The sequence below is a fragment of the Cucurbita maxima genome, unplaced genomic scaffold, assembly GCF_002738345.1.
Source record: "Cucurbita maxima cultivar Rimu unplaced genomic scaffold, Cmax_1.0 Cma_Scf00018, whole genome shotgun sequence".
Taxonomy (NCBI): Eukaryota; Viridiplantae; Streptophyta; class Magnoliopsida; order Cucurbitales; family Cucurbitaceae; genus Cucurbita; species Cucurbita maxima.
The window spans coordinates 3,188,130-3,207,650 of NW_019272034.1; the positions used below are offsets into that span (position 1 = coordinate 3,188,130).

Sequence of the window (19,521 nt, forward strand, 5' to 3'; positions counted from 1 at the left end):
TCAACGAGCTTGAAGACTTGGATGATAAGGAAGGCAAGGCGAGGGAGAGGAGCAAAAGGCCTTCTAAATCAATATCAAAACGACCGACCGGGTGTTTAAAAAGTTTGATTTCTTAGAAAAGTCTAATCAGTCTAACCTAACCTGTACACTTATTTGGATTTGGTTCGATGTTTATCTAAAACTAGATTGAGTTGGTTCAAATTAACTTTAGTTTGTTAATTTTAAAATATATATTTTAACCTAGACATATATATTTATACTATTTTAAAAGAGTCTATTATTTAATTAAAAAAAATTAATTGGACTACATAAGATTTATTAGTATTTTTTTTTGAAATTTTAATGAATAAGGAGAAATTAAAAAAAAAAATAGATAATTAAAAAATCTATTTTAAATAAACAGTAAAATTGGAAAACTAATTTATAATTGAGGAGCAACGACGAAAGCATAGTCATAGCCATTACTATTAGCCCCACAGAGAAGAGTGAAGAACTCAAAATTTGAAGAAGAAGACAGATTCTGGAGAACCAGAAACCCATTTTCCACCATAAATTCTCTGTCCCTTCCATTCCCTCTATAACTCCGACCTGATAACATCTCCGTCTCATGTTCACGACCACCGTCCATGGCCGCCACACGCACCTCCTTCTTTCGCCATCTCACCAAACCCACCGTTTCCGAACTCACCAGAACCATTCGCTCCGCCCACCCCTTTCATCTTGTTCGCTTCTCCGCCAGGACTGCCAACAACGCCCTTTCCTCTTCCGACGAACTCGTTCAAGGCCCCTCTTGCATATTTGTTGGCCCCATCGAAACCGCCAGTAAAGAAACCCTTGAGGCTCTTTACCTTCAGGTTGTGGACTACGCCTTTCCTTTCACTTTCTTTATTCTCGACGTCTCTTCTTGGTGTTGAACTTGTTTGGTTTTCATTTTCTTAGGCTAGGGATGCGTATTACAGTGGTCAACCGTTGATCGTTGATGATATGTTCGACAGAGTCGAGGTAAGCTCGGGAAAGGGATAAGTTTCTCGTTGAATTAGTCACTCTCCTCTAATTTTTCAATTTCTTTGAATCAGTTGAAACTGAGGTGGTTTGGTTCAAAATCTGTGGTCAAATATCCTCGTTGCAGTCTTAGACGCCAATCGACGTATGCGGATGCTGAGGTGATTTTTCTTCTCACGTCTTTCTTTCTTCAGCTAATGGTTCTTAGGATAAAGTTTAGTTTATCATTAAAAACTTGTCCTATTTTTTCTGTTTTTGCTTGCTTCGTTTGAATATTGAATGACATGGATGTAGGGCAGGAAGATCAATCACAGGTTCTTGCATTAGCAGGCATATGGTCGGTGTTCCTGGCACTTGGCTGTTCAGCATGTCTTGTTCCCCTAATCTGCACAGCTGATTTAGTTTTCGAGGATCCACTCAGCTTAGGACTTTCCTATAACAGCCAAGGATCTGCATTTGAGTTTCTTTCAGCTATAAATGCTATCCTCTTCATAGCATTTGGGTCTCTGATCGGCTACCCAATTGCTACAGCTTCTGGTAAATTGTTGCTCCTATACATTATATGAACTGAAGAAGGCAATCTCAGAAATCTAATGTTTTTTCATTAGGCTCTCGTGTTCATGGTTATGCTAGCTTATTTCAGACTATTTACTGGCTTTTGGTTTGGCTATTGCTGCAGTGGGAGTACTTCAGGGCTTGTGGAGAAATGATTTGGTGGCCCTTAAAGGAGCTTGCCCAAATTGTGGAGAAGAAGTATGTTGTGTTAATCCATCGATATGTTGAATAATGGCTTTGGATCCATTCCTTTATGCATTTTTTCCCTTATTGCTATAGAGTTGCCTGTTGAAATTACTCTCTTTTAGGTGTTTGCATTTGTGAGATCAGATCGTGCCAATGGCTCTCCTCATAGATCAGACTGTCATGTTTGTGAATGCTTGTTGGAATTCCGGATCAAGTTTGAGGTAATTTTGCTTTCGTTTAACTAAAAATTCCTTTTCCCCGAGGAATTCAAGGTGAAAGTGATCATACCAAGAATTGGATACTTTTCCATGAGGCATTTTTCTGAATAGTATCTCCTTCTCCTTGGGACGGGAAAGGATTTTCATCCCTGAAATTTCTAGTCAATTAACACTTGTTGGCTATAAAACTAATACTCCTATCTGCGTCTGGTTTACATTTGCTACCAAGAAACGTCTGAAGAGAAAGACGCTTAATCTGAGGTTGGTATTGTGCAGAAATCAAGCTCAAGACAAGGTCGACAATGGGTTTATGGGCGCATCTACTTCGTAAGGGGTAAAAGAAGGCGCCAAAGATAGCAGTAGGATGTCAACTCCAGACGTAAGAGCAACTTGTCTATATTCCACCACATGATTCTTGGTGATTACAAATCAAGTTAGCTGCTGCCAGTAGTTCGTAATCTTTCATCATCTTCATCCAATGTGGTTTGCATATCCAATTTTTAATCTTTTATCTCCCAGCCCAAGAACTGATAGTTGGTCATAAACAATTGGAAAATTGTAGGAAACTTATAATATTCTCATCTACTTTGATTGTTTAGAGTGCCTTCTAAATTTCTAAATCCATGTGATTATACATTCAAATTTCTTGCATCTTCCAACTTTTGTGCAATCATATTCTCTAAAATCATTAAATATTAATGTTGACAATTGTTTCTGAAGAATATATGTAAACCAAGAAACTTACAATTCTAAAATAAGTTATCATTTACATTCAAATAACTACAGGAGAAAAATCAAATTACTAAACACCCTCAAGAACAGCTTGTTGCCTAAGGCACTGTCCCTAACACCTGTCCAGAAGTCGTGTGTGTGTTCGATCTTTACGTGAGCTTAACAACGAACCTTCAAATGTTCAAGCCTTAGGATGGGAGAGCAGACCCGAAAAAATAGCTAAATCTATAAACTGATTTGAATGGCGACCATATTCTTAAACGTCAACCTAATGTAGCAGAGAATAAAGGGAAAAAAGAGGAACCAACTGCATTTGTTTAAACAATTTATTCTTTGAAGAAGATTGAATTGGGTTTAACAGAATCAATAATAACTACTAAAATTTTGTAAGTTGTAATTTTAATGAAATTAATCCAATTCTACATCGTGGACACTTCCTTCTAAGGCAAACTATTGCACAATCACTAATAAAAAAAGCAAGCAACAGTGGCAATAACATCCCTACCATTGCTTGGCTCGATATCGAGAACGATGACAAAACCATTGTCAGAAGTGTCCCAAGCTGTAAACGAGAGTCCACATAAGCTGAACAACAGAGAAGAGATGGAAAATGAGCACTTGAACTAACAAAAGATTCATCAGAAGACAGAGAGGGAGTGTTAAGAGATGCCATAAGATTACCAGAAACAGAGTTATGGAAGCAAAAAGCCCTTCCTGGAGGAGGACTCCATGACCCCCGAATTCTTCTTCGTCTACTTTTAAAATCATTGCATAGTATCCATATACCATTGTGGTTGATATCACCAAGAATCTGAAAATGAGACAGAGTTCATAAAATTGACTGAAGTTTCCAAGTGCAAGAAAAGAAATGTTTTGCAGAGAGAACTCAAAAAATAGATTATGAATATGTAACCTATGTTCAGATAATGACACTACAAGTGTAACAACCCATGCCCACCGCTAGCCAATATTGTTCTCTTTGGACTTTCCCTTTCAGGCTTCCCCTCAAGGTTTTTAAAACCTAAAGAGAGTTTTCCAGACCCTTATAAAGAATGTTTCATTCCCCTCTCCAACCGATATGAGATCTCACAATCCACCCCTCTTTGGGGCCCAACGTCCTCATTGTGAAATCCCACATCGGTTGGAGAGGGAACAAAGCATTCTTTGTAAGGATGTGGAAATCTCTCCCTAGCAGATGCGTTTTAAGAACCTTGAGGGGAAGTTCGAAAGAGAAAAACCCAAAGAGGACAATATCGGCTAGTGGTGGACTTGGGCTATTACAACAAGATAGTCAAATTTTCTATGGTTGTTGAGTCTTATCTCTTAAGAGAATACACGGAGCCATGCAATTAGGGATGCTAACATATTAGACTAAAGATTCATTTTTTGAGTTCAACAACAAGCGGCAGTGGGGAGCCTAGAATTTTTGACCTCTTGATCAAGGGTAAACATATGCCTCAACCAATTCATTTTAAAGAACTAGCCAACTTACTGAAAAAGATCAAGATGTTGAGTCAAAAGGATCTATGAATAACTAATGAAGGTAGAAGGAACAAACACACAAACAGTCGAAGACTAAATAAACCCCAAAGGTACTAATAGTGTGTCTGGTGTTCAGAACTCAAGACCAAAAGTGTTCTTGATTAGCTAAACCATTTTCAACATTTTCATGATGTTCAGTTCTAAAAGAACACTTGGAAAGCAATTTAAAATGCTTGGAATGACTTAATTAGTAAGTGTTAATAAGGGAAGTTTCATTCAGAAACAAGTGTCCGAAAGAGGTAAATGGCAACTTACACGATGAACCAAATTCCTCCAACCAGAGGCACCGAACCCCAAAGCAGCCCACATACAAGCGCAACCGACTGTCGCATCCAATGCAAGACATCTCCCAGTTGATCCTGCGTTGACAACAATTCATAGCTAGTTTGATAAGAATTTCCCCAACCAATTGATTTTAGATACCTAGTATAAAATGATCTAATTCATGCCCCTACTTTTCCACTCAATCTTTGTAACAGTAGACACTACGATCATGGAAAACTATCTCAATCCGTTCATGGGTAATGCATAGTCTAAAATTCACAACAGCAGAACAAGCAATAACTTGAACCAACAAAGACTTCATTTCGCTTGAAGTAACAGAATTCAGAAGAGGGCAGAGTTTTAAAAAAAACCTTATCCCATGAAGCCTCTGGATCGAACAAATTGGCCAATTTGAACGGCGGCAAGTGACCATTCTGATGCTGCAACTGAGAATTGACCTTAATCGACTTCCCGTCCTTCATGCCGACTGTTCGGAAATCGAGAAATCGAGAGAAAATTCGAGATAACCAGTGGAGTATGAACTGAAATCTAGAGATAAAGATCAGAAGATGCTAGGGTTTTGGAAAAACAAGAACAGCATCAGAGTGGGGGAATGGAATAAACAAATTAACGAGACGGCTTTCTGTAGATCTCTTCCGATTTATTTTAATAAAAATTTGAAATCGATTCAATCTGGAATGGGAAATTGTAATTTTATGGAAACGTGAAGAACTTTTGCTTGCTGTCCATGGCAGCCTTTGTTTATTCCACAGATTCCATGCACCGTTCATCCGGATCCGACCGGGTGTCGGGTCCGATTCCGATATTTTTCTTTTTAATATTTATTTTCCAACTTTAATTTAAATTTTCAGCTGGGCTGAATTTTAAAAAAATGTGAAACTTTTAATTTTAAATCTATTGAATTTCTCATAAAATTATAAATTTTGAGACGTTATTAAAATATTTTAATTTAAAACTAAGTTGAATCGATAACAATTTTAATATTTTTAAAAATTAGATTTCTTTTAAATTTGAAAAATCTTTTTTTAAATTATTATTAATTGGTAGGTCTAAAAAGGTTCATGGGGTGGGTTCAAATCTTGATTTTAATGGGTTTCTACTATTTAATTCTAAATAAATATAATAAAATAAAATAAAATTAAGAGAGATGGGTAGTAATTAAAATTTATTCCCTACCTCTCATTAGGAGGAATAATTATAAATTAATAAGTAGACCTTTAGAAGCTTCTTCTTATTTGATTTGATTTAATTTATTTTAATTTGTCTATCTTAATAAATGTAGAATTAAAAGAAAGAATTCCAAATATTTAGTTTGACTTTTTTTGTAATTTCACATTTATTTGGGTATTTATATTTATAAATGTCTCTTTTGTACTCATAATTATATATCTTTCATTATTGTGGCTAATATTTTACACCATTACTATTTTTGATTTTTTTAAACGAGAGTAGAAGTTGTTGGAGTATATTGTGACTGTACTGAGAGTCAATAGTTTTAATAGGTATTAACTAATCAAATTTGAAGGTAAAAACTCGAGCTTTTGAAAGATTTTAAGGATTAAATGATAGAACACCAGACTGCCCTCGATTTTGATTTTGAGGGTTAAAAGGGTTTTGGTTTTTTTTGTTTGGAAATCTCTAATTGAAGGTGTAGAATTGATTTGTATATGAAAGTTGGGATTTTTTTAGTTCAACAAATAACACATACCCATATAAAAAGCTTGGAACTTTGCGTATGTATGTATGTATGTAAAGGGCATGGGAGTGGGGCAAAAGTGTAATAAAAGGGACGGTGCTTAAAGAGGCGTGAACGGCGTTGGAGAGCCAGCCAAGCCAACCAGTTGAAAGAGGAGAGGGCAGCCACTGCCAGCCACTGCCAGCCACTTTCCGGTTATTTTCCCTCTGTTTGACTTCAATTCTGGACGTTAATTCCTGATTTTGCCTTTCCAAAACCCAAAACACCGCCATTTCAATCCCCTTTTCCCCTTTTCTTCTCAATTTCTTTCAATCGGAGATCTATCCCTTCCTCTTCGCGATCATCGAACCCCTAATCCCTTTTTTCAATTTTCCTTCTACACCTCGCCTGCAGCCGCTTCTGATTCTCCGAACTAGCGTGTTTATCCCAAGTGGGTAGCAAAATTATGGGTACCCCTGAGAAGAATGAGAGTAAGGGTGGCTTCTTTGCTGCCATGACTTCTGGAATTTCCAAGCTTAGCAACGCCATGCACCGATCTGTTAATGGGTACTTCCTTGTTTCCGGATTGGTATCTGAATTTCTGGGTTTTTGAAGCTCTAATCGTTGTTGCTTCCGCTTCTATTGCTCTTAGTTCTTTAAATTATTGTCTCTCATCCCTGAATTTGTATGTACAATTATCTCATCGGTGTTGTTATTCGTTCTTTTGAACTGATACTGTCTATAGAAGTTCCTTCTTTTCTTCTCCTTTTGAATGAATCTGATCTTGGTACGTTTCCTTGATTGAGATTTTGAAGGATCAATGAAGTTTTTTCTGCTAAATATCTGTGTGCTGTGAGTTAGGTTTTTATTAAATTTGATCTTATAACTTGGAGAAAGGTCTTAGAGCTATTGAACCAGGTGACAGTCTCATTGCTCAATATCATCATTTCAAGGTTGAATTGCTTCGTCGTTACGCTTTCCTTGTTTTGTATGGTTTGTTATTTGGATAGTGGCTTTTATGCTCTAGAAGTGTTAATCGTCCCCTTCTCCAACCGACGTGGGATCTCACAATCCACCCTTTAAGGACCCAGCGTCCTCATTAGCACACCGCTTGGTGTTTGGAGTTTCCCTCAAGGTTTTTAAAACATGTATGCTAGGGAGAAGTTTCCACCCCTTATAAAAAAAGCTTCGTTCCCCTGGAATCTCATAATCCACCCTCCTTCAGGGCCTAACGTCCTCGCTGGCACACCGCTCGGTGTGGGTTTTTCCTCAAGGTTTTTAAAATACGTATATTAGGAAGAGGTTTCCACACCCTTATAAAGAATGATTCGTTCCCTTCTTCCACTGATGTGGGATCTCACAATCCACCCTCCTAAAAGGCCCAGCGTCCTCGTTGGGACTCGTTCCTCTCTCCAATCCATGTGGGATCTCACAATTCTTCTAGATGATTTTCGCTAGGAAGCTTGTCAATTCTTTCTTTTTCTCAACTTTCTGTCAGCTAAACTCAAAGTTATGCAACAACTATTATCAATGGCACTGTACATAAACGTCATCCCTCTCAGACCTTGTTGTGCTATTAACGTTGTTTTCTGTGGTTTTATTGGTATGCTTTGATTGTTTTACCTTGCAAATACTTTTCTCGAGTCATATCTTTCTAGTCCCTGTATTGCATTAACACACAGTTCGTATCAATGTTAGAGAGTTCGACTCATGATTACCATCCCTCTCTCTACTCTCAGGTTTCTTGGCTACGAAGGCGTAGAAGTTATAAATCCAGAAGGAGGCAAAGAAGATGCAGAAGAGGAAGCTCAGAGAGGAAGATGGAAACAAGAGGTTGGAAGCTAGGAGTTATGTCTTCTACTCCTTGTATATTGCCATAAGTTCATTAAAAAGTTGTTTTCTTTTTGGTTTGGGTAATAAAGGATCGCGAAAATTACTGGAAGGTGATGCACAAGTATATTGGTTCGGATGTCACATCGATGGTCACTCTTCCAGTAATCATCTTTGAACCAATGACAATGATTCAGAAAATGGCTGAGGTTTGTTTTTTCTTTTGGCATTCCATTTTATGTTCTTGTTCAAACTTTTTCATCCTTGAATAATTGTCACAGTTAATGGAATATTCGCACTTGTTGAATCTGGCGGATGAATCCGAGGATCCTTATATGCGGTTGGTATATGCATGTAAGTATCGAAATCTTATTATGGGTTAAAGGTCGGCCAGCCGACCGACCTACTTAGACCTATGATCATTAAGTCATGGAGGCATTATATTTCCTCACTTGTTGCAGCATCATGGGCTATATCAGTGTATTATGCTTATCAAAGGACTTGGAAGCCTTTTAATCCTATCCTTGGAGAGACCTATGAATTGACTAATCATAATGGGATCAGTTTTCTTTCCGAGCAGGTGAATTTCGAACGTCCATTTTCCAAGTTCTTCATGAGTTAGAAAGTTGTATGCAACTATTTACGTTCTAGTTCGTTCTTGTGTGTTTTCAGGTGAGTCATCACCCCCCGATGAGTGCTGGGCACGCTGAAAATGAGCATTTTTGTTACGATGTGACTTCGAAGTTGAAAACCAAGTTTTTAGGGAACTCGCTGGATGTCTATCCTGTTGGAAGGTAAAGTTTTAATTCTAATGTTCACTCTCTCTGTCTATCCCTTCATTTCATTCATTATCGAACTCACTCCTAGGAGTGAAAGGAGCACGTTATACGTTATAAACTTAGGTATACTTAAGATCATTCGTTCAAACTCCCATTGGATCTCACAATCCACCTTCCTTTGGGGTCAGCGTCCTTGCTGATACTCGTTCTCCTCTCCAATCGATGTGGGATCTTACAATCCACTTCTCCTTCAGGGCCCAGCGTCCTCGCTGACACTCTTTCCCTCTCCAATCAATATGGAATCTCATCCATTGTTTCTTGATGCAAATTTTTATAGGATTAAATGATTGTACACAAAATTTTTTGAGGTCGAGAAACAACTCAAAGTTAGATATCAGCCACTTACATGGGCAATCATTGCCAGGAGATTCTTATGTTTCTTTTCAATTTATCCCATATGTAGCCTCTTGAATTCCAACTGCTATCAGTAATTGCCTTTTTGTATTTAAATCCGTCCCCGATGTTTGATAATGCTAGATTAGGTGATGATATGGTTTCGATGTTTGCAGAACACGGGTGACTCTCAAACGAGACGGTGTAGTATTAGATTTGGTGCCACCGCCCACTAAAGTTAACAACTTGATATTTGGAAGGACCTGGGTCGATTCACCTGGAGAGATGATAATGACCAATTTAGCTACGGGCGATAAAGTTGTACTATATTTTCAACCATGTGGATGGTTCGGGTAAGAATCGTTTTCCTATCACTCTCTTATCGTTATAAGTTCTGTACTGATCGCGATTGTTATAGGTAGATGGCATTATAATTGAAAAATCTGACTGGTGTTACTGTATTCATATGCAGAATCTTGGGTAGTTCATAAAAGTGTTTAAGATGTTTAACTTAATCCTTGATAGTAATTGACGCCACGATCCATCTCACCGTTAACTGTTATTTTTTATTGCAGTGCCGGGCGTTATGAAGTTGATGGTTATGTTTATAACTCGGCCGAGGAACCCAAAATTTTGATGACGGGGAAATGGAACGAGTCTATGAGTTACCAACCTTGTGATATGGAAGGGGAGCCACTTCCAAACACAGAACTAAAAGAGGTAATTTTGTTGTCTCGTGGTCGAAATTCGATTATAGCTTTCGTGTTTTGTTGTCTTATTATATTCATTCTCTAGGTTTGGCATGTCGCTAAGACACCCGAGAACGACAAATATCAATACACACACTTTGCACATAAGATCAATAGTTTCAATACCGCCCCTAAGAAGTTGTTGGCATCGGATTCACGGTTGCGCCCTGATAGATACGCCTTAGAGAAGGGTGATCTATCCAAAGCAGGATCAGAAAAGAGCAGGTTCGTTCCTCGACCCTTCGAATCTTTTCTTTAAGCTTTCTTTCATCAATTCAAATTCTGGGTTAGGATTTCATGCATTTTTCGTGTGGTCAGTTTGGAAGAGAGGCAAAGAGCTGAAAAGAGAACTCGAGAGGCGAAAGGACAGAGTTATATGCCCAGATGGTTTGATTTAACCGAAGAAGTTACATCGACTCCGTGGGGCGACTTGGAAATCTACCAATATAATGGTTTATACACCAAACATCGAGCTGAGATCGATAGCTCTGGTTCAAGCAGTAACGACGAGGTTGACGTTAAATCGATTGAATTCAACCCCTGGCAATACGGGAACTTGTCGTCGACAGATTAAAGCTCTCCTCTCCTCTCCTCTTGTGTTATTTGCTTGGCTTCTTCAGATAGTTGGTGATATCTTTCATCATTTGATATTATAGTTGTTATGTGTTGTTTGTTTATAAATACATAGAGCTTTTACACTTTGTAACTTTGTTATCAAAATCTTTGCCACTTATTTTGATCAATCCTTCAACTTTTTCTACCAATGTTTTGTTGTTCTTGGTGGTATAATTCATAATTATGTGGTTTGATTTAAGATTGCTTCTATTTCTTACTTCGATTTGATGAGTTTAATATGACTTCTCATAAAACGAGAACGAAAAAAAAAAAAAACTTTTACCCGATCAAAAGTTCTTTTAAAACTTGAATGTATATATGATTTCTTGGAATGAGTTGTTCGTCAAAAAGTAAAGTATAGATGCTAACAAACGTTTGATCGGCGACATTAAATATTGAACCAACTTTGGCAACTTTTTCAACATATCTTTATGACCGTGCAAGAACCAACAAACTTTAACTCGACTTTCAACACTTGTACTTTTCAACACTTGTACTATACCCTGTTACTTAAGAACGATAAACAAAACCAATTTCATTTATATAAAAACATTTCTAAATTAAAAGGAATTATAATTGTTCCCTACCAAAATTTTCTTTTCTAAAAGAAAAGGTTGATATGAAATGTGAAAAAGTTGATATCACTCAGCCAAGAAGCAAAGAAAAAGAAAAGGGTTCTCTCACATGATTCTTCACTCAAAACTAAAATTTACTCTTCTTCACCATTTTTCATTTTTAAGTTACCTAATTTTGTAGGCTTCTACACTCTACACTCAAAGATATCTAAACCTTCATAAACTTTAATTTTGTGAGATCCCACATCGATTGAGAAGATGATTGATATCAATTGGAGAGAGGAACGAGTACCAACGAAGACGCTAGGTCCTGAAGAACGTGGATTGTGAGATCCCACTTCGATTAGAGAGGAGAAACAAAACATTTTTTATAAGGGTGTAAAAACATATCGTTAACAGACGTGTTTTAAAAACCTTGAGGGGAAACACAAAAGGGAAAGTCGAAAGAGGACAATATCAAGGTTGAACCGAACCAAACTAAATTTATTACTAATTAAAAAAAAAAAATACATTTTTGCTTACCCTAAAGTTTTAATATACAAATATTTATTTTACTTTTATTTGTTTCATAATTATTTTTATTATTTGACTCCAAGGCATTAAAGAAAAAAATTTCAAAAATATATATTTAATTAAATAAATATTTGAAAATAAATAAATAAATATTTATCGTACTAATATTTTACTTTTATTAAAAATAAAAACAACAACCCAAAAACTTACCCAATTGAGCTAGGTCCGAAAAATGTTCTAACAGGTTAATTTTATTTGGGTCGTTGGACATTTAAAAAAAATATAAATAATTTGGAATATTAACTTACCTAATATCTAACTTGCCATATTATTTTTCACCTAAACTTTAGGTATCAATAATTAGGTTAATTATGCGGTTATAAAGTCAATTTGTATATAAATTTAATGAATAAGACATCAATTATCATTTTAAATATCAATAGTTGAATTCTCTATTCTATCCTCGTTGGACTAAAAATAAAATTGATGAAAATTGAATAACTCACATTACACTCACTTATAGCTACATCAAAACGTTCATTTTCTTCAAGTTCGATGTCAAAATAAAACAGACCTACAAATTCTCGAACTAAAATAGATTTAATTAAAATATTATTTTAGTCATTTTAACTTAATTTTAAGTAAATCTTAACATGTCTGGTTAGGTTACTTAAAAAAAAACATTATTATTAACATTTTTAATTAAATACTAACCATAAAAATTAATTTAGAATTTATGGAGAGGTGCAGCGTATTTATAGGATTAAATCTGAATTTAGTGATGGGTGATAATGGACGGTTGAGATCTTAAGGAATCTTGGGACATCCACGTAAGATTCCTTTCAAAAGGTTTAACCTTGACTTTTCGTCTTACGTGGTAAGGAAACGGTGAAAGAATAAAGAAACGATGACTTGGATTGTTATTTTTTTCCACGTCATCGGTGATTTTTATTTTAATTTCAACAAAAAATCACACCCAAAAGCTTCTCTCTTGACTCGCCGATGTTTTCGTCCTTCTGCTCTGTCTTAAACGCCGTTAACTCTGAGGACTGCAGAGGCCGTCTTCTCGAATATTCGCCTCACGCCGTCATTTATTATTTTTCTTATTTAGATCTAAATTTTAATATACTCAAACTATTACAATTAATTAAATAAAAACATATAAAATAATTTCTCGGAAATAAAAATTTATGAAAACTAAATTTAAAGAAAATGTAATAATTTTTAATTTAAGAAATTTACATGATAATATCAAACAAAAAGCGACCAATAGCAGACCGCGCTTTTGCCATGTAAGATTTATTATCCATGTCCCACGCGACTAGCTGCAGGTGAAGCCACGCGCAAAAAGATAATAAATAAATCCGGAACATGCTTATCGGGATAACTGCTCGAATATAATTAATAAATTTACACCTCACGTTGAGTCAAAATTACCAAATTAACCCCTGCCTACCCATTCTTTGTTAGCCGTTCGATTTTACGGGTATCGGAAAATCTCCACCGTCCAATCTTATTTCCTTGCAAAAAATGTGTTCGAACCCAGATGCAAAGATATAGCAAACCTCCGATCTATAACTCTTGTCTGTTTCTGTCACAAAATAAATGAATATAATAAATATTAAATACATATACTTTTAATTTAATCCATTAATTTTCTGATTCTTTTATTAAATTCTAAAAGTAAACTATATTAATTAGTGTTTTTAAAATTCCATATAAATTTCAGGATCGTAATATTTTATATGTGGAGGAAAATTATTTAGCGAGTTTTTTTTAATTTACTATAAAATTAAGGCAAGAAATGAAAGTGGTAGTTTAATTTAATTATGATAATTAATGAATTATAGTATTTAAATTTAAGATACAAGAGGAAACCCATTAAGAAAAATGACGTCTCCTAACTTTAATAATTATCTAAATATTTAAAAAACTAAAAAAAAAAAAAGAGTGAAAGTTAAACCAAAAAATAATAAATAATAATAAGTGAGCCTTTTTGTGACGCAACGTTTTTCTCGATCGTGCGGACCGCCGGCAGCCACAAGATTTAATGAAGAACCACGTGTCAAAATCTGAAAGTGCTTTACAATATGGTGGGTTCATCTGGTAGACAAGAACCGGTCTTTAGGTGGTTTTAGTCACCGGATATAGCCGGTAAACTGATGGGGACATACCGATAGGTCTGGTGAAGAGGGTCAATGGTATAAGATAGCTGGGGTTTAAACAAATGTTCTCTGGTGGTTTTCAGAGGGTTTTGGCGATCGGAATTTTTTAAAATTTATATAAAAAGAAAATAAAGAATTTGTTTTTCATATTTTTACGGCGAAGAAATTTTTTTAGAACTTGTTTTTGGTTTGGCGTTTGGAGTTTTTAGGATTAAATTGAAAAATTATGGGATAGGAAACGAGAGAATGTGGTGAAACAAAGACGATCTTCGTTTGTTTCTCCGATCTCTTGTGGGATTTACAGATCTCTTCTTCGCTTGCAAGTGGGGTTTTCGCCGGAATTTCATTTTCCGGTGAAATTTGGAAGCTAATTGTTTCTTCAGGTGAAGCATAACATTTTTTGTTTTGGTTTTTACCCATTTCTGTTTCGATAATTCTTCTTTTCTCATCGTTTGTAATGGGGGTTTTCAGAACAGTGCATTTGGTTTTTAGACAAAAACCTTGGGATTGTTGACAGGAATTGGAAGATGTAACGTCCAATTTTGCTTCAGAATTGTCGATTATTTGCAATTTTCGGTTTCTGTTCCTTTTTTAGTATCTGATCAGTCGAATGGGGTTTTGCTTTCGCTTATTTTGTTTGATAATTATTGTTTTTCTCCTTTTGATTTTCCTTGTGTTGTTCTGGATTTCTTAGTGGATTCCTCATTTCTTCTTCCTTTCTGCTTCTTGGCTAAATTTTTGCTTTGGGAGATTCGATCTCAGATTCTGCGACAAATCTCTTCAGAAATCCGTGGATGATCGAGAATCTTCCCAATTTTCTGTTCCGAGTTCTTGAATTCCGATCAACCTTCAGCTGTTTGCAGATTCCTGCATAGATATAGGAAACCATCCGTTTCTCATGGATTTATGTTTCTTTGTTTTCGATCATCCACTCAAAGGTTTTCTATCTGAAAATCTTTCCTGTTTTGAGTTCATAATTTATAATGACTGCATGCCTCATCTCTGATGCTCGAGTAATATTGTTTTGCATGGGGTTTTCCTCTTTCTGGAACGTCTCGCGGTTAACCTGCTTCATCCCATCATCACTGAAGTTTGTTTAAATTTGGGTTTTAGTTTGAGCGTCAGTCTCTCTGTTGAAATTCCAAGTTCTGGGTCTGTGCATGTTCGAGAATGTGCTTTTTTGGCCTTGATTTGTGTCAATATAAGCCTTGGAATTGTGAGTTGAAGCCAGAAAATGCTTTTGTTTTATTGGTTGTTTCCAATTTAATTTCTCTAGCTTGTAAAACAGATCTAGTTTGAGTTTGCCATTGGATCCTTTGGCTTCTCTGGGCTTCTTCTTTTATTTTTACCCTATGTGGTTTGTTGTTCTGTTCATAATCTGTTCATCTGTTTATCTCTTTTCCTTTACAGGAATTAGTTTGTGCTGTGACTTTGTGAGCAGTAGTCACAAAGTGGAAGTGTGTTGATCTCTGTGTACTGTTCATATTTGTGCTATGACTTCTAAAATATGGTGCTTCAGAAGAGGTTAGATTATGGATTTCATGACTACCAAGTGCCAACAATGCCTCGAGCTACCAGATCGGCTAGGGTACATGTTCTTCATAATTCTTGGCCATCGTTGCAAATTACTTAGAGATCTCTATCATCTGTTTCCTTGTATTATGATGAATTTTAATGATTTTCTATTTATTTCAGAAGAGAAGTATATGTAAAAAGGGCACTGAAAGTAGTCAAATGCGTGCGTTCGATTTGTTGGCCACTGTTGCTGACAAGTTGTTGCATGGGACAGAAGGTCCTACTACTAATACTATCGATACATCAACCGAAAAAGATAGGTACACGGTTGTGGACAAAGAATTGAATGTGGACAGTTTGTGCAAAGTAGAACCTTCTCAGGGCTTTGTCGCAGAGCTTGTTTTATCTGGTCATGATAATAAATGTGATTCAAAGGATTGTTTTCCACAGCATAATGAGCATGTTGAACATTCACTGCCATTAGCTTCTGAAGTAACGAATTTCGACAAGAACAACAATGAAATGGGAAATTTAGCTAGCGAAGTACGTGTAGGCTCCCCCAGTAGCAAGGAGTCCGATAACTGTGAATTGGATGGTAAAAATGAAGTTATAGTAAAATATGAGTTGCATAAAACTGAAGAGGTGCTTACTAGAACTCAGGATCGGGGGGATGACTCATGCAAGAGAGAGGATCCCATTATCTGGGACCAGAAAGCTTGTGTGTTGGGAAATTCGGTTAGTTGCGGCAAGATGACTCACAACAAACAGATTGTTCAGAACTCTTATTTTGCAACTCAGAATAATGTAAAAGTAGTTGATAGAGACGATGACGAAAACTCTTCTGGGTGTACTCACCCAGTCTCCTCAATAAAGTCCTTTAGGACAGTACCTAGTAGTAGAGACCGAAGGATAAAGAAAGTATCTGCTTCCAAGTCTTGGAAAGTAGTTCCAAGATATAGGGATGAATCGCTTTCTAAGACTGGTCAGTAATCTGCATTATTTTTACATTGGGCGTTTTATGCTTAAGCACTAGTTTTGATTCTATTTCAAATAGGTTGTTTTCTTTGTTCTAGATGGCGTTTGGAAATCAATGTCGTGCTGTAAGAGCTCTCATGACAGTTGCAGACCCCAGAAATCTCAAATGAATATTCCTTTTAAAAAGAGGAAATTCTTCGACTGTAGTAGCTCAGTGTCGAATTCTGATGGTGGAATTAACTCAGAGGGCGTTTCTGATTCAAATGGGAAGGTTGCCAAGACGGATAGCTCAGGTTCGTTCTTTAGACCGATGCCTTCGCTGCATTTAGAATAGCACTCTCATGTTGTTCTTATGTAGGGAGATCGTGTTCTGTATCAGGTCACGGCCATCACAAATCTTTCCAATCCAAGGATTCTCATGGTATGAGACCTTCTGATGGATTTGCTGCACTGAATTTGTCTTGGCTTATTATTTCTGCCACTGGCACGGCGATTATACATGAAGGCTTTTGTCTTTCTTTTTTACAGTGAAAATTAGGATAAAATCTTTTAGGGTGCCAGAGCTCTTTATTGAAATTGCAGAGACTGCAACTGTTGGTTCATTGAAGGTATGAAAACGATGGATGGATTATTTATCTTCTCATTTGTCGACTGTAAATTGGTTGCTTGGTTATAGACACACTATGACGTAGTTGTATGCTTAGCTGAGATATAGATGCATCTGTGATTTTTGGGCATCATAGTTTCTGATCTTGCTTAACCGTTCTGTAGAGGACCGTTATGGAAGCAGTGACGGCTATACTTGGCGGAGGATTACGTGTCGGTGTTCTTCTTCAGGGGAAGAAGGTTAGAGATGACAATAAAACTTTATTCCAGACTGGAATCTCTCATGACAACCAGCTCGATTCGTTGGGATTTGCCCTTGAGCCTAATCCTTCACGAACGCCTCTTGTGTTGTGCCAAGAAGATTCTCCATGTATTCTTCCATGTGATGCCCCGGAACCACTAACCAGGTAAATGGAACGTGGCGATGTTCCATTAGATGTGTTTTTAGTTGTTATCATATTGTAAAGCTGATAGCAAGTTGAAGCTTATCAATGCCACTCGTTAAGGTTTTTTCTTTTTTTTTTTTGTTTCGGGTTTGTCGAGAAAAGGGATGTCACTGTACCGTTTCTACTATTTCTTTCTTTTTCTTACTTATTTGATCGGGGCAACCGAACCACCCCAAGTTGGCCAGCTTAGTGGTCAATGAGAACCAATTTTAAGTCACGATGGCTAGTTATCTAAGATTTAATATCGTACGAATTTTCTTGGCAACTAAAATTACGATTATCCCACTAGAATAGTTACAGTAAGTGTGTATGAGCTCCTAGACGCTCACGAATTTTGAAAAAAAAAAAGTCCAAAAAAATTGTTAATCGGGTCATTATCATCATTCTGGTGTGATTTTCAGGTATTCACCGGATGTCTCTGCAGATCATCCAAGCAGTAGCAACGTGTTGCCTGAGCCTCATGGAAACTCTTTAGGCAATTTCATTGAAAGTGATCATGATTCAGCCCCCTCTCCGACCGATACGTCAAATCACAAAAGCACGGTGGACTCTAAAGCGCTGGTCACTGTACCAGCAATGACAGCAGAGGCGATTTCTGTGGTTCCCATGCATCGAAAATCAAAGCGGTCCGAGGTTGCACAGAGGCGAATTCGTAGACCCTTCTCTGTCGCTGAAGTGGAGGCATTAGTTCAAGCTGTTGAGAAACTTGGTACAGGAAGGTATATCTTTCACGTGCATATCGAAGTAGAAGTGATGTAACAAACTAGTCATTTGCAGATTTGTGATCAACAGTGAAAACATTTGCACATAATAGCTTTCGCAAATCGACTCTTGCCAAGGTGGCTAATATCTGTTATTCTGTAGGTGGCGAGACGTTAAACTCCGCGCATTTGACAACGCAAAGCATAGAACTTATGTGGATCTGAAGGTACAGAACCTCTTCTTCATTTTGAAATAATGAGTTCGATTCACTTTCTAATTTGGTTCACAACTCGGGTCTCACTTACAAAAACACATGTAGTGCCAAATCTGTAACCACAAGCAAAATACATAGTTGGTCTCTGTCACCCTGGTTGATGCTTGGATGTTTATATATGAATCAAAGGTATTGAAAATGGAGTGATTTGGCTGTGTGGATTCAGGACAAATGGAAAACACTGGTGCACACAGCAAGAATATCCCCGCGGCAAAGACGGGGAGAGCCCGTGCCACAGGAGCTTTTGGACCGAGTCTTGACCGCACATGCATACTGGTCAAAGCAGCAAGCTAAGTACCAGCTGAAGCGCCAGCCCGAGAGGTTTGTCCTTTGAGTTGGTTGGTTGGTTGGTTGGTTATATATAACATATAGCATATATATATATATGGTCGTTGTGACTATTCTTTTTTCCTTCTTTTTGGGGTGGGGGGGTTGGGTTACAAGAAAGGTGTTGTAAAAATTAAAAGTTGAGGAAGGGGTGGTGATATGATATGATGAAGCAATGGAGTGTTATATTTTGGTGTAATATTTGGTGGGTCTGTCCAAAGATTGGTTCTTTTCCTTCATTCATGCAGGGAGAGAGGCTGTTCTTCACAACTTGTATAAATCATTGTTGGAATAAGAGCTTGCTAACGGAATTCGTTTCATTTTCCATTCGATTTCATAACCTAATTCGATCTTTGTGTTCGGAACGATTATATTTAACTAAACCAAACCATTTGTCGGGATTGGTTTGATCTAGTTCTTTACTTTTCTCGATTTCTTGCATACTCATAGTTTGATGGAAGAATCCCCACACGAGGCCTTCACGAAGGTATACCCGACAATAAGTCTACTAGTCTAGTTTAACTTGATATTGTACGATCTAAGCATTGAAACTTGTCGGATATTTTATTGATTCATTTCTAAATCGCAAATTATCTTTTATTTTACAAATCCAAAGTGTCTTTATGTTCTAACATATTTTTTATTGTTATTCTTTGAATATATAATTTAAACTTTTTAATTTAATATTACTAGATTTCATATCGGTTCGAGAAAGAAAAGAAACCTTTCTTAAAAAGGTGCGGAAACATTTCCCTAATAAACACGTTTTAAAATCTTGAAGGAAGGCTCGAAAGGGAAAACTGAAAAAAGACAATATCGGCTAGCGATGAAATTGGACTTACAAATGGTATCAAAGCCAGGT

The 19,521-nt window shown here is 36.8% G+C and overlaps 4 protein-coding genes across 5 annotated transcripts; 3 read left to right on the plus strand and 1 right to left on the minus strand.

The window, feature by feature from the left end:
• Positions 1-439: 439 nt before the first annotated feature.
• Positions 440-2,605, plus strand: LOC111493003 (PGR5-like protein 1A, chloroplastic). Its single transcript, XM_023142566.1, has 7 exons — positions 440-854; positions 940-1,002; positions 1,077-1,163; positions 1,302-1,539; positions 1,682-1,755; positions 1,866-1,964; positions 2,238-2,605. Exons 1-7 carry the CDS (start codon positions 627-629, stop codon positions 2,316-2,318), a joined length of 870 nt encoding a protein of 289 aa, XP_022998334.1. The 5' UTR covers positions 440-626; the 3' UTR covers positions 2,319-2,605.
• Positions 2,606-2,987: 382 nt separating this feature from the next.
• Positions 2,988-5,284, minus strand: LOC111493006 (uncharacterized protein C20orf24 homolog). The gene is made up of 4 exons (XM_023142570.1): positions 4,871-5,284; positions 4,491-4,594; positions 3,375-3,504; positions 2,988-3,278 (listed from the first exon to the last, which is right to left on the minus strand). Exons 1-4 carry the CDS (start codon positions 4,979-4,981, stop codon positions 3,240-3,242), a joined length of 384 nt encoding a protein of 127 aa, XP_022998338.1. The 5' UTR covers positions 4,982-5,284; the 3' UTR covers positions 2,988-3,239.
• Positions 5,285-6,335: 1,051 nt separating this feature from the next.
• Positions 6,336-10,710, plus strand: LOC111493000 (oxysterol-binding protein-related protein 3C-like). The gene is made up of 10 exons (XM_023142561.1): positions 6,336-6,762; positions 7,935-8,028; positions 8,118-8,234; positions 8,307-8,379; positions 8,487-8,605; positions 8,698-8,819; positions 9,374-9,550; positions 9,773-9,917; positions 9,993-10,171; positions 10,265-10,710. The coding sequence occupies exons 1-10, from the start codon at positions 6,662-6,664 to the stop codon at positions 10,518-10,520; spliced, it is 1,383 nt and encodes a 460-aa protein (XP_022998329.1). The 5' UTR covers positions 6,336-6,661; the 3' UTR covers positions 10,521-10,710.
• A 3,180-nt stretch (positions 10,711-13,890) lies between these two features.
• Positions 13,891-18,984, plus strand: LOC111492573 (telomere repeat-binding protein 5-like). Of its 2 annotated transcripts, none has more exons than XM_023141913.1 (10): positions 13,891-14,197; positions 15,225-15,402; positions 15,510-16,311; positions 16,403-16,597; positions 16,684-16,725; positions 16,833-16,912; positions 17,076-17,317; positions 17,758-18,075; positions 18,221-18,284; positions 18,499-18,984. In XM_023141913.1, exons 2-10 carry the CDS (start codon positions 15,322-15,324, stop codon positions 18,664-18,666), a joined length of 1,992 nt encoding a protein of 663 aa, XP_022997681.1. In that variant the 5' UTR covers positions 13,891-14,197; positions 15,225-15,321; the 3' UTR covers positions 18,667-18,984. The 2 variants fall into 2 exon arrangements, with proteins under 2 accessions (XP_022997681.1, XP_022997680.1); XM_023141912.1 differs by having other exon boundaries at positions 13,893-14,197; positions 16,663-16,725.
• The last annotated feature ends 537 nt before the right edge of the window (positions 18,985-19,521 follow it).

Excerpts from the sequence above, each read along its gene's own strand:
- LOC111493000 (XM_023142561.1), top strand. The coding sequence starts at position 6,662 with ATGGGTACCCCTGAGAAGAATGAGAGTAAGGGTGGCTTCTTTGCTGCC. Across the intron at positions 6,763-7,934 it reads ATGCACCGATCTGTTAATGG|GTTTCTTGGCTACGAAGGCG; the intron begins GTACTTCCTTGT and ends CTCTACTCTCAG. Across the intron at positions 8,606-8,697 it reads TCAGTTTTCTTTCCGAGCAG|GTGAGTCATCACCCCCCGAT; the intron begins GTGAATTTCGAA and ends GTGTGTTTTCAG.
- LOC111493006 (XM_023142570.1), bottom strand. The coding sequence starts at position 4,981 with ATGAAGGACGGGAAGTCGATTAAGGTCAATTCTCAGTTGCAGCATCAG. Across the intron at positions 4,595-4,870 it reads CAGAGGCTTCATGGGATAAG|GATCAACTGGGAGATGTCTT; the intron begins GTTTTTTTTAAA and ends TTGTCAACGCAG. Across the intron at positions 3,279-3,374 it reads CTTCCATAACTCTGTTTCTG|CTTATGTGGACTCTCGTTTA; the intron begins GTAATCTTATGG and ends TCTGTTGTTCAG.
- LOC111492573 (XM_023141912.1), top strand. The coding sequence starts at position 15,322 with ATGGTGCTTCAGAAGAGGTTAGATTATGGATTTCATGACTACCAAGTG. Across the intron at positions 16,312-16,402 it reads TGAATCGCTTTCTAAGACTG|ATGGCGTTTGGAAATCAATG; the intron begins GTCAGTAATCTG and ends TCTTTGTTCTAG. Across the intron at positions 17,318-17,757 it reads GCCCCGGAACCACTAACCAG|GTATTCACCGGATGTCTCTG; the intron begins GTAAATGGAACG and ends TGTGATTTTCAG.
- LOC111493003 (XM_023142566.1), top strand. The coding sequence starts at position 627 with ATGGCCGCCACACGCACCTCCTTCTTTCGCCATCTCACCAAACCCACC. Across the intron at positions 1,756-1,865 it reads GCCCAAATTGTGGAGAAGAA|GTGTTTGCATTTGTGAGATC; the intron begins GTATGTTGTGTT and ends ACTCTCTTTTAG. Across the intron at positions 1,965-2,237 it reads AATTCCGGATCAAGTTTGAG|AAATCAAGCTCAAGACAAGG; the intron begins GTAATTTTGCTT and ends GGTATTGTGCAG.